The following is a 12,357-nucleotide window of genomic DNA, read 5'->3' as shown; positions in this document are numbered from 1 at the left end:
CCTTAGCCTGGGGGACACGGGCCTAACGTGACAAGTCAGGGAGACTTGGGGACCATGGTCTGGGGTAGAGAAATGTGGGGACCCGTGTGGCTTTGTCTAAACCACAGCAGGCGGGGGCGGGGGGGTTGCGGGGAGCAGGTGAGGGCAGCGGGGAGGGGGCAAGTCCCCGCCTCAGGCCCGTCTGGGGGACCGGCCTGGGGAGTGAGTGCCTCCCCTCCCGGGAGTGGAGGGGTCGTGGGGAGGGACAGCGGTACCAGAAACAGAGATCAGGGTTTGGATGGGAAGGGGGACTGAGAATTCGGACTCCCGCCCGGCTCCTCCTCCCACCAGCCAGACAGACACTAGGACACTTCACTCTTCTGTTCAGCAGGGGGTTGGGCTGGATCCGAGGCTCTTCCCTGGGGCTGACCATCCCCAACCCCCGACCGCCAGGCCCCCAGCCTCAGAAGCCTGGGGGAGGAGTCTGGGCAGGCTTCCTCCGTGAAAATAACTCCACCGGTTACTTGCTGGTTCGCTGGCCCAAAACCCTGGGCTCAAGGAGGCCTAAGTCCCTGCTACTTGGACCGCCATACACATAACCACCGCCCGGGCCTCCGGAAAGTGTGGGAGGTGGGAGCAGGCCTAGGACTCTGCATTCCTAACCAGCTCCTCAGGGCTGAGATGTAGCAGGATTTCCAGGAGCGCCCAAGGTCAATGGTTCTGAAGTTCACCCCTAGAGGCTTTGAAAACAAGAGCCATAGAACCGGTGCCTGGGGTTGCCCCCCAGGGTGGGCGTTTTGGGGTTCTCTAGGCACTGCTGCTGCTGCAGCACATAGGGAACCGGGGGCTCAGGCCCATGCAGCCTCCAGTGTGAGAATCCTGTGGGAGCTTCAGCTCAGGGGCCGGGAGCATCCCGGCCTGGCCCAGCTTTCTCCGCCTTCTCTGGGTTGGGTCTCAGTCAGGTCCCTGAGCTGGCTGCAGCCTCAGGGGACACTCATCTGGGCTGCCGCAGGCTCCTGGGAGCCGGTCTGTCACGAGCCATATCAAGGTCAGAATTTAAAAAAAAACTCACTGCTGAGGGCCACAGAAAGCAACTGTCTCCACTTTAACGACAGGACATGGCGGTGAATGCAGAAGAACTCGAATACGTTTTAAATGCTGTGCTGCGAAAGAGTGAGTGCTCACCCTGCCCCCCGCACCCCCACACCCTCATTGGGGCCCCGGGCTCCCAGGAGGCGACCTGGGACGGCACGCCGCCTGGGCCTCAGCTCCCCAGGCCCCTGCTCCCCCGGGGCCCCGACCTGCTTTTCAGGGCTGACATGGGACAGACTTGAAACAGCTTCCATTGTTGACTTCCCGATTACAGAAGTGATGCGGCTTTATGTCAGCAAATCCTGAAAGTGCAGAAAAGCCTAATGACACAGATCAAATCGCCCATAATCTCCCCACCCATCATCGATGTCAGCATGTGTGTGTGTGTGTCTTTGTGCGCTCACGTCACGTATGTAGTCTGTCCATGTACATGCATGCACTTAGTATGGAGTTACAGACACAGTTTGTATTTTAACATCTCAGCTTCGAGGTACAACTCCCAGGCTGTATACGTCCCCCAGGCACATCGTCCAGTCCGGCGGTTTCTGCCGCGCTCACGGAGGTGCGCCGCCGTCACCACAGCCAGTCTAGAACATTCCGTCCTGTTCCAGAAAGACACCCCGCACCCCGCCGCCGCTACCCCCAGCCCCTGGCACACACTCGCCTCCTGCCTGTTTCTGTAGATCTGCCTGTCCGGGCTTTTGCTCTAAAAGGACCGACGTCATATGTGAAGTATCACGACGGGCTCCTTTCACTCGGCATAACGCACAGGTGCAAACACATGGCCCTCGGGCCGAGTGCGGCCCTCCGCCTTGTTTTATCCTCCGGCTCCTTGTGTCTCCCCGGCGGCAGCGCCGAGCTCCCTGCCCCTCGTTAAGGAGCAGTTGCATTTCCACAGTCCTCACACTCCATCGGCCCTTTGAAGGCAGCCGTGAGGCTGCGGCGGCCCCCGGTGAAAGTGCGTTTGACACCCCGGCCTGACAAGTTCAGGGGTGGCCCGCGCTGCGGTGTGCGTGGGCGCTTCATCTCCTTTGACAAAAACAGCCGGGTGACCGTGCGGCGCTGAGTCTGCCGCCACCACCAACGGACGCGCAGGTGGCGGTCGCTTTGCCGCCACGAACACCCGTGTACGGGTTACTTCGTGGATGTGTGTTCTCCTTTCTCTGGGGAATGATACAGCGGAGGGGACCGCTGGCTCCTGGGGCAACGGCACAGTTAATGTCCCCAGGACACGCCCAACTGTCTGCCCAGGGATTTCCCATGCCCACGCTGGCAGCGTGCGGGTGTCCGAGTTTCCCCTGCTTCCCAGGTCATTAAATGTGCTTCACAAACGTGACCCTCCAGAATTGGGCGACACTGCACTCACGTATCGTGTGGACATGACTTACTGCCCTTCCACTGGTCACTTATTTCATGTCTAAATCTTTGCCATTATAAATAATCTGAGGAGAAAATTTTAACTGGTAGTTCTTTGCTTGGCATTCTTAAGACTAAGTAATGGATGGAAGGATATTTCCATTTGTAAGGGGTTTTCATATTTTACGTATCTTCCCCCCAAAAGGCCATGTCAGCTTCCACTCTTAAGGGACCCTGAGGGGGTGAACATGTCGGCACCCCTCCCCTCCCCCCCGCTCCCCGCCAGCAGCCCCAGATCTAACCGCACCGCCGGACTTGCCGCAGATGGAAACAGGTGCGTTTTCAGGGGTGATCTGAACTCCGTCCTCGCATGTCATTGCAGAAAAGGGCATCCGATTCAAGCAGCTCAGCCTGGTCTCCTGTAAAAACATCATTTCGCTAATGGACGTATCCTTCCCCCGGCCTGGGCGGAAGGAGGTGCTGAGTGTGTCCTGGCGGGTGGCGCCCCCACCCGGCAGGGCGGTCTCCTTCCCGGGAGTGACCCAGCCAGGGAGCCCCCTGGCTGGAACTGGGGACAGAGCCAAAGGCACAGGCTGCCCAAGGACGGGAGTGTTTCTGAGGGGACTTGGGGGTCTTGCTGTTATTTTGGGGCCCCGCACAAGGGAATGAAGGGGGTTTGTGTGCTTTCTCGAACCTTGTGATGCTACTGCCATCTCACCCCTGCCACGCCCTCACTTCAGAGACTCTCGGTGTCATCACTGAACCACCCCCCTCAAAGCCCTGAACCTGTGACCCCCAGCCACCCTCGCCAGCCCTCTGCCCCTCCCCCCTGCAGTGGCAGCCGCGGGTCCCAGGAGGAGCCTCAGGCTGAAACGTGCTCACGTTCTTCCTTAACACACTGGGCACACAGACCAGTGGCAACGGGAAGCTGGAGTTCGATGAGTTCAAGGTGTTCTGGGACAAACTGAAGACGTGGGTAGTACGTAGCCTGGGAAGCGCATGGTGTTTAGGGCCCACGCAAGCCCAGAGTGAAAGGGGGCAAAGGGGGGACACCGGGGTGGGGTTCCAGCACTCGCTGCTGCTGTCACGGAAGTGTCTCAGTGCAACTGCCCCAGTGAAAGGAAAACAAAAGGGACCACCTTCCCCCAACCACTGCCTCCCCTCCTGCGCTGGCCATCCCCTGGTGGCCACCACGGGGCGCCTTCCGGGACTCCGGGGTCCTCACTGCCTCCACTGCCCTCCTGCAGGACCTCTTCCTTCAGTTCGACGCGGACAAGTCCGGCACCATGTCCTCCTACGAGCTGCGCACCGCCCTGAGAGCCACAGGTAAAGCGGCTCCCCTTCTCCGTGTCCGTGAGTCTGTTCTGTTTTGTTTGTCCATGTGTTTCATTCTTTAGATCCCACATGGAAGTGAGATCACATGGTATTTGTTTTTCTCTGTCTGACTCATCTCACGGAGCTTAATGCTCCCTAGGTCCATCCAAGTTGTTGCGTTCTTTGAGAAATGCTATTTCTAGAGCCCCCCCCCCGCCCCCACCCAACCCCTTCAAGCTAAAATGCCGTTGAGACACTGCCACTGACTGCAGGTGTCATGGCCAGAATCCCCCGCAGGAGCCCACGTGCAGCTGGGTGTGGGCTCAGACACAGAACTGGAGGGAAGGCTGGCGAGGGTGGGAGCAGGGCTTAGACACTGCCCAGGGTTCGGTTCCCCCAAACGGGGCCTCCTGGACAGTCAGCAAGGCATGATGGGCGAGGTCGGCGTCAAAGCCAAGACCCTGAACTAACTCAGAAGGTGCAGCTGTGACTTCACCTGCACGCCCCGCCCCCCCCAACAACGACACACACGGTCACGCCACTTTCGGACCGGGTCTGGGGCTGCCTTTCGTCGGCTCACCCCTCTGCTGACCCGCGGGGCTCAGCCAGGCTGTCCCCCGTCCGTTCCCCACAGGCTTTCAGCTGAGCAGCCACCTCCTGCAGCTGATCGTCCTCAGGTACGCGGACGAGGATCTCCAGCTGGGCTTCGACGACTTCCTCAACTGCCTGGTCCGGCTGGAGAACGCCAGCCGTGAGTGTGCGGGGGTGGGGTGCATGTCCTCGGCCCGGAGAGGGGAGCCCACCTCCCCTCAGTCCCCTTCCAGAGCGAACAGGGAGCACCCTGCTGACAGTTTCAGGGAAGACAGGCCGAGGAGAGGCATGGCCTGGTGTCTGTGACTGGGGGGCGGTGGGGGTGCACCAGAGTCTTCTCTGCAGTGCATTCGTCCCAACGGCCCTCCTCCACACACACGCAGCGTCTTTGCGGAGGGGGACGGGGTGGTCCTGCTGCCTGTCTGATTTCAGGTCACCTCCCACCCTGGCCCATGGGGTCAGAGGGGGCTCTCTCCCCCACTTTCCACCTGCCTTTGTGTCTTATAAGCCTCAGACACTGACCCAGTTGCCTCAAGCAAGATGTGTCACCCCAGCAAGGGAGAGGGGTAGGGTGTCGGTGGTCCTTGGAGCTCGCAGTTTACTGTCACGTGGTCACGACGTCGAAGCGGAATGAAGTGCGTCCCGGGGCCTGTAACTCGGCGCCAGGGCGGCCCCCAGGGGGTGCAGAGGACCCTTGCCCCAGCAGGTGTCAGAGCGTGGTTTAACTCTCCGCAGTTACCATCTGGACTCTTCGTAATGTTTGCACAAAGAGCCTGTACTTCCGGTTTGCGCTGGGGGCCTCGAATGATGAGGCCAGTCCTGTTGGCACTTTCTAAAGTGCGTCTGCCCGGTGCCTTCAGGGCACGTGCTAAGCCGAGGCAGGCTCTGTGCTCCTGAGTCCACCAGGCTGGAGCTCCCTCTGCTTCTTCCGTGACTTTGGAACACGCGTGTGACTGGTTGGGGCCTGTCTTCATGGACTGTACGCTCCAGGAGGGCCGCACGTAGTGGGCAGAACAGCACACGCACTGACTGATGATGCTGGATGCTGGAGGTGGGGCTTTCCCCAGGCAACCCAGCAGTTAGCGAGAGGTGGGCTTTACAAAGACCCTCCTGAGACAGAGTCACTTATGAGACCTATGGCCTGGTCAAAAACGACCTCTCGATGATGAGGCTTGATGGTTTCTCTCCCTCAACTGCGCTTTTCCCTCCTAAAGCCCCTGGGGGCGCTCAGCTTGTTGTTTTCCTGGGGGAGTGTTAGGGAGCAGGTACTCCAGGCTTCACGTCACCTTCTGGGATCTGCAAGTTAGGGTCATCACCTGGGGAACATTTAAAAGAACCAAGGCTAGGGCTCTCCCCAGGGTTACTGTAACTTTTTATTCTGCAAAGTTCTAATCAAACATTTCAGTATAAAGAATAATCTTGGTCCCCATGAGCCCTCCAGCTGAGCTTCTCAAACTTGGCCACACGCTACAACCGCCGGGGAGCTCTAGCATTTCGATGACCAGGCAGCTCAGCAGAGCCGCTAAATTAGGAGAGTATGGGGTGGGGGTGGCACGCAGCGTCAGTATTTGTAAAAATGCCCCAGGTGGTCCCAGCGCTTTATACCCAGCCTCGATGATTATCACCTTGTAACCTTTTCCGTACCTTCCCCAACACGTATTTCTTTTTCTGAATTACTTAATAACAGATCTCAGAAATGCGGTCCTTTCATCTGTAATTATCTCTAGCAGATAGACTTGGTTTTGGCATAATCACTATGCAATTTGCACACCTTACAGGGTCTGGGCAAGCCCTCCGCACCACCTAAGACCAGGCCCATGCTGAAATTCCCCGGTCCACTCTTTACGTTTGCCTGATGCCTGGCTGTCTCAGGATCCACTGACCGCATTCGGCTGTTGGGTTCCCCCTCTTTTGCTCTAAGACAGCCTCTTCCCCCAGTTTGTTGTATTTCTGAAGGTCCCAGGTGACTGCCAGGCGAAGCCAGGGTTGACTGGCTTGACCGCTTGGACTGAACAGGAGCCTGCGGTCGAGAGAGCGCAGCCGCTGTCTCGGTTACTGCAGCAGACGGAGCATCCGGCTCAGAGGGGCTGTCCCTCCTGCCCCGGCTGCTCCTACCTGTAGGAGCACTCACCGAGCTCCCCTTCTCGTAAACTTTCCAGACTCACGCAAAATTTCATGTACGTGTGCTTTTATTCTGGAAGCAGGGACACAGATTGCAAGGGATCTTAGCCCCCAAAAAGTCAAGACGGGGAGATGTTTTGGATCCAGGAGCTGGCTGGGTATTGTAGATGACAACACATCCCATCCAAGGCCAAGGCCAGGTCTTCCTCCGCATCCCCCAGAGAAATCCCGCAGCCGGCCTGAGCCGGGGTGTGCTATGGAAGACCACCACCAGGTGGCGCAGCTCCTCAGACTTCACGGAAGGCCCCTGGTACTGGGGAAAAACTAAGTCTGTGGAAGGACTAGTCCCCGCAACGATGCCTTTCCCGTGTCTCTCCCATCAGGGGTGTTCCAGGCCCTCAGTACGAAGAACAAGGACTTCATTCATCTCAACATAAACGAGGTATGACCGAGACTTCCGCTCAGGGAGGCAGCCAGGGCTAGGCCCAGAGTCCACATTCCATAAACATCTGCCGAATGCGTGTGTGGGTGAACGTTTAGCTCTGGGGGTAAAAATATCGCTAATATTTTAAAGGTATCATGCATTTAGTGCTCAATATAATTGTTACAGTAGTCCTATGAGCTGAGGACTGATAGTATCCCCGTTTTGCAGACCTGGAAACTGAGGCAAGGAGAGATTAGCCACTCGGAGCAGAGTGGGCTAGCAAACCCTGCCTCCTTCTTCTTCTCCTCCTCCTGCCAGACGGCCCCTCGGCCAGCCAGCCAGCCTTCTACGTTCTGACTTGTTCACTCCCCCTTGCTCCCGTCGTCCTGCGGGATTCTTGGCGTGTGTATGTGTGTGCACGCGTGTGAATGGATGCACACGTGCAGACCCCTCAAAACCCCCAGAAATACACAGCTGCTACTAGTCGCAGGGGCTGGTGACAACCAATGGCGTCACCACTGGGGAGCCTGGGGAGTTTCAGAGGCGTGGCTTGCCCCCTCCCCAGCCCCACGTGGTCCCAGCACCAGCTGCCTGGGCTCCACCCAGGGGGGCGAGTAGAAACGCAAAGAGACTCCAGGCAGCAACACTCTGTCGTGAACCCAGAGTTGCTCAGTCTGGACCTTCATTGTTCTCAGTACAAAAAAGACACGGCGAGTATCATCGCGTTCGCAGTGTGAGCTAACCCTACAGTGGCAATCACATTTTGCCCTACATAAATGTCTCGTATGAACACACGGCACACCTTAAATCTGTGCAGTGGTTCTGTGTCCACTGTCTCAATGAAACAAACAAACAAGCGCAGGGCACCAGCCCCGCCCCAGGCCTGCTGAACCGGGTCTCACTGGGCGGGGGCCCCAGGGACTCCTCAACACACTGAAGTCTGAGAACTCTGCTGAATCCTTCCCCTGCCCACAGGCCGGGGACAGACTATGGGACACTCCTTCAACAGCCCCCGAGATTTCCACGGCCCCTGCCTTCCTTTCTTCCTGTGTCATTCTGTCCAGCTCTGCCTCCCCAAGACCCAACAATGTGAGGCCAGCCTGTGCCTCCCTCTCCAGCTCTGAGCTCTTTCTCCCATGCCCACACCGCCCGCTCGGCTCCCTTCCAAATTCACTAGCGACTGTGGATTCGAGCACCACTTACAGACTATTCCAAGACACAGAGGTTGCTGGCTGCGTGTCTTGGACAGGGCGTGGGGTCTCCCTCGTCCCTGAGCTCTGATTTTGGTCATCAGCCTGCTCTGTGCCTCAGGCTCACCATTCTCAGAGAGAGATCTAGGCCTTAAACTTATACCCAAAGTTTGGTTAATGCCATGTGGTATAATTTATCAATTTATCATGTTGATTCATCACTAACATTCCCATGTGCCTAGCCCAGACCCCTGGGTACACTGTAAGAACGCTAGGACTAGAAACTGGGCGTTTTTCTTCCCTGACATTCTCTGTCACCTTTCACATGGACAACACATTCATACACAAAATTCCTCTGATTCATGACTGTAAAAAACACCCAGGATTCCCAAGACGGGTGTGCAAACCCACGCTGGTCTCCAATGGAAACAAGAGGAACCGCTGGGCCCACCATTATTTCTCCTTCACTTTTCAAGGCTTCGCCACTAATAAGCGTGAAGCAAGTGTGACAGTTGCCGCCTGTCCACAGTGCGAGGGGAGTGAATAGGCTTGGTATTCAGTGGCCCGTTGGCCAAAGACCCAAAGGACCAGAAGCATGGAGGAAGCATTCCATCACTTCAGGTTCAAGGTGTCGCTTCTCACCTAAGTCTCCACCGGCGTGGGGGCTGGAATGAGCTCTCTGCCGTCCCCCTGACTCAGGGGACCTGAGTCATTCCGTGTGAGATCTTGCCCCAGGCCCAGAGTGAGTTAACCGCCCTCCAAGACAAGACAAATCTGCGTCCTCTCCCTCCCGTTCCAACCTGCTCCACCCCGGCTGCGTGTTAGCGTCTCCTGGGGAGATTTTAAACCCCTGTGCCCTGGCCACGCCCCAGACCCATTCAATCCGGATCTCAGGTGCCAGAACCCAAGCACTGACATGGTTTAAATTCCCCGTGGAGTCCAGCGTGTGGCCACACTAGAGAGCCACCGTTCTGAATGCCCCTTCCTTCCACCCAGGGCACAGAGACGCTCTCTGCCTGAGTCAGCCTCACTGCTGAGGCACCTTCCCTGCTGAAAGAGTCTGTGTGGCGGCCTTCCATGACCCTGGCCTTGGCTCGTGCTGTGCCCAGGGTGGGGGTAGGGGGAGAGTAGTGGGGAGGCAGAGAGGAGAGAAGTAACACATTCACTGGAAACCTGTCGCCCCAGCTCCACCTGGTGGTGAGAAAGCTGGTGGAAAGGAGGGCACGAGGGACTCCGCGTGGAGGAGGCTGGGAATAGCTCCCCAGTCCCGCAGCCCCTCCGCGGTGGGGGCCACCTCTCTCTCGAGGTGAGGGGGCCCCTCGTCAGGAGGAAAACGCTCCTCAGGCGGCCCTCCTCGTGCCTGGGGAGGCCGCTGGGGTCCACAGGGAGGAAGCACAGGTCACTCTCAGCCTCTCTCACCGTCTGCACTTGACCTAGGCTTGCTCAGAAAGGGCTCAGGAGCTCTGGGAAGTGCAAAGGGCTGCGAATCCATTGTTTAACAGTTTGGAGTCGAGGCCGAAGTCCACGCCTGCAGGCGGGGTGGTCAGCGAGGCGGTCCTGGGGCAGGAAGGAGGGAACCGGGGCCAGTCCTGGGCTGGTCAGGAGATGGAGGTGTACCCCCCTTCTCTCCCTCCCTCCCTCTCTCTTTCCTTTTGCTTCCAGTTCATCACCCTGACCATGAACATCTGAGACCTCCCCGGTGAGAAGCAGCCGGTCCGGCTGGGGCTCGACTGTTGGGCTGTGAACTTCAGTACGTCTCCTGGTGCAGAGCCCTCATGACCCACTTGCGTTGTCGACCCCCTTCCTCCCCGACGACCCCGCTCTTCATCCTGACCTCGGAAGACCGAAGTGGACTCCGAGGTGCTGACTCTGTGCTGCCTCCTCGTGAGGTCACCGCCCCGAGAGGGCCGAGGCCACCCGCCGTGCCCTACGTGGGGGTCCAGGCATCTCTGCCAGCCCCTCCTGCACTTCCCCCGCGTCCCCCCATGACTAGTTCCTCACAGGTCCAGCGCACGGAGCCCCGGCTTTCATGCAGCTCCGGCCACTGGCTGGCCTGGCACAGGAAGGGAAGGCGTGGGGCCGGCACTGAGCATTTTCTCCCCCACAGTGGGGTGGTTCCCCCCTGGGGCCAACATCAGGGGGTCCTGGGTGCGGACTGGTGAGAGCGGGGCAATGTGAAGCTCTCCACCCCCTCCCCTGAGAGCCGGCCAGTCTCCGTCTGCTCCAGACAGTCTGTCCCCAAAGCTCTTGGGACAGGACAGCCCGCGCAGTGCCACTTCTCCCCAGGGAGTCCAGTTCCAGGTCAGACTGGACTTCATCCCTCTCCTCCGAGGTGGGAAGCAGCGGGGAGGAGGCTCGCTCTGGCTCCAGACCCCAGACAGGAAACCCCACCCAGCTGGAGGAATGCCAAATAAAGGAGAAGATACATATGGTTCAATAAATACCAAGCCTGGGGTCTTATTAGCATCCTTGTGGCAGAGGAGGGGGCATGGAGGGGCGTGCAGAGAGGGAAGGAGGCAGGCTGGATGGCCTGAAGGTCAAGTTCGAAGCGGAGCTTCATCAGAACCCAGTCTGCTGACTCGGCTAAAGTCTCACCCTCACTTCCCGACGTTTCCCCGAGCGCCCCTGTGAGGTACACAGGGTTACTGCAAATATTGTACAAGCAGCTGCTGACAGGTGCTCATTCCGTCCGCCATTTACACCAGATGCTTAGAAAAGGCAGATCCATGGAGGCAATAAGCAGGTCTGAGTCCCTGGGGCTGACCTGGGGGTGGGTGTCAACGGTAGACAGCCCAGCAGAGGGAACTTCCTGGGTCATCGGAAAAGTCCTAAAAGTAGCTCATGGTGGCAGCTGAACACTGCCCCCCGCCCCCGTGAGGTGACAAAAAGTGACAGAAAGCGTTTGTTTGAACACTTACAGGGGGAGCGTTTTCAGCATTTAAATGGTCCCTTACTAAAGCCGTTCATGAAAAGTAGCTGATCTCTGAGGTGAGATGGACGTACAGACAGCCGAGAGAAAGAGGTAAACGATACTACATCAGTCAGTGTCGGCCTCAGCAACGGGTTTGTTAAATCGGTCACCGTGACGACCCGTGTCTGTGTTTCGCAGTTTCAAGGTGAAGTGCAGTCCTCGCCTGTCTTCTGCGGGACGGGGGTTCCCACCCAGGGCGCCGGCCGTCGGCCCCACAAAGCCCAGGCTGGGCTCCGTGGCGCATGTCTGAGTAGGTCCCTCTGCCTGTTCATGTCTAACTTCTCGGTCCCAGAGGCCTCGGCTCGGTGCATCTGTGCATTGATTTGCAACTTTTCTGTAACAGATGCCGGCTCCGTCGGGTGAGATATGTCTGCACCTGGACTGCAGGGTGGTGTTCGGACATTGAACAGCCACATGGACACGCCGTGGGGCCACTGTGTTCAGTGGACCTGGCCTTGACCACCCACCCGGACCTTGGACGGGACGTTTTAATTGCAGAATGGGGAGTGTGTTTCACGAGCCCCAGCCTCTGTAGCCCTTTCCCTAGGGAAGCCCACAGAGGTGGGGGGGTCTGCCCGACCTCTCCGGGCCAGGGAAGGACCTCCTCGGTGACCGCAGTGGACGGCCTGCGGTCGCCTTCTGACTTCAATCTATTCGTTCAAAATATCAGTCACACTGTATAAAGAGCTTGCTTAATATCAGACAATCCGAGAAGTTTGGTTTTCTCATCCCCGTACAGACACTGCTGAGGTGGAACTTCAGACTCTTTCCAAGATTCGTCAGAGTTCTTGCCTAAATCTGGGGACTAGGGCCTCGAAGGACATCCTAAGCATTTGTTTCCTCCGGTCTAGGACCACGGCTCTGAAAGCTGTGGAAACATCACTTTTTAAATGTAAATTTAAAAAGCTGTAGAGTCAACCTCCTTATAGACAAAGAGTCCCTCCTTGACCAAACTCGAATAAGGGTCCTTGGGATCTCCCGCCCAGCCAGGCATCCACTGTGGACTTGTGTGTTCTTGTCCAATTTCAGCAAGAATCCTGCTAAGCCAGTTTAGCCAGAATCCTCCATCCTCAGTATCCGGTCACTGTCAACGCCTGATCAGGTGCCTCGGCCCCCATTAGGCCGGTGGAACCAGAAGGACCCTTGATGGTTCCTCTTAATGATCTTCCAGCCTCCGACCTCCCCACCCTGCTCCTCTACTACAAATTCCCGCTTTTCTCAGTTGCATTCAGAGTTCATCCCAACCCCCCCTTCCCACGGCAGAACCCCATCGCCGGGGGGCCTACACCCATTGCCGCAGGCCGGAAGGAAGTCTGCCT

General features: G+C 57.8%; 1 protein-coding gene across 2 annotated transcripts in view; it reads left to right on the top strand.

Moving 5' to 3' along the window:
- CAPN9 (calpain 9) overlaps positions 1–10,508 on the top strand; it is a 32,373-nt gene extending 21,865 nt beyond the window's left edge. The window contains exons 14-20 of one of the 2 annotated variants that reach the window (XM_045861682.1): positions 1,095–1,152; positions 2,810–2,874; positions 3,338–3,376; positions 3,675–3,753; positions 4,376–4,492; positions 6,837–6,895; positions 9,730–10,508. In XM_045861682.1, the coding sequence (XP_045717638.1) occupies positions 1,095–1,152; positions 2,810–2,874; positions 3,338–3,376; positions 3,675–3,753; positions 4,376–4,492; positions 6,837–6,895; positions 9,730–9,756 (444 nt within the window). In that variant the 3' untranslated portion in view covers positions 9,757–10,508. Of the gene's footprint in view, positions 1–1,094; positions 1,153–2,809; positions 2,875–3,337; positions 3,407–3,674; positions 3,754–4,375; positions 4,493–6,836; positions 6,896–9,729 lie in introns of both variants that reach the window. The other variant, XM_045861672.1, reaches the window with a different exon arrangement.
- The last annotated feature ends 1,849 nt before the right edge of the window (positions 10,509–12,357 follow it).

This window comes from Phyllostomus hastatus, unplaced genomic scaffold (assembly GCF_019186645.2).
Source record: "Phyllostomus hastatus isolate PE091 unplaced genomic scaffold, TTU_PhHast_1.1 phas_contig_148, whole genome shotgun sequence".
Lineage (NCBI taxonomy): Eukaryota > Metazoa > Chordata > Mammalia > Chiroptera > Phyllostomidae > Phyllostomus > Phyllostomus hastatus.
This window is presented reverse-complemented; position numbering and strand designations above follow the sequence as displayed.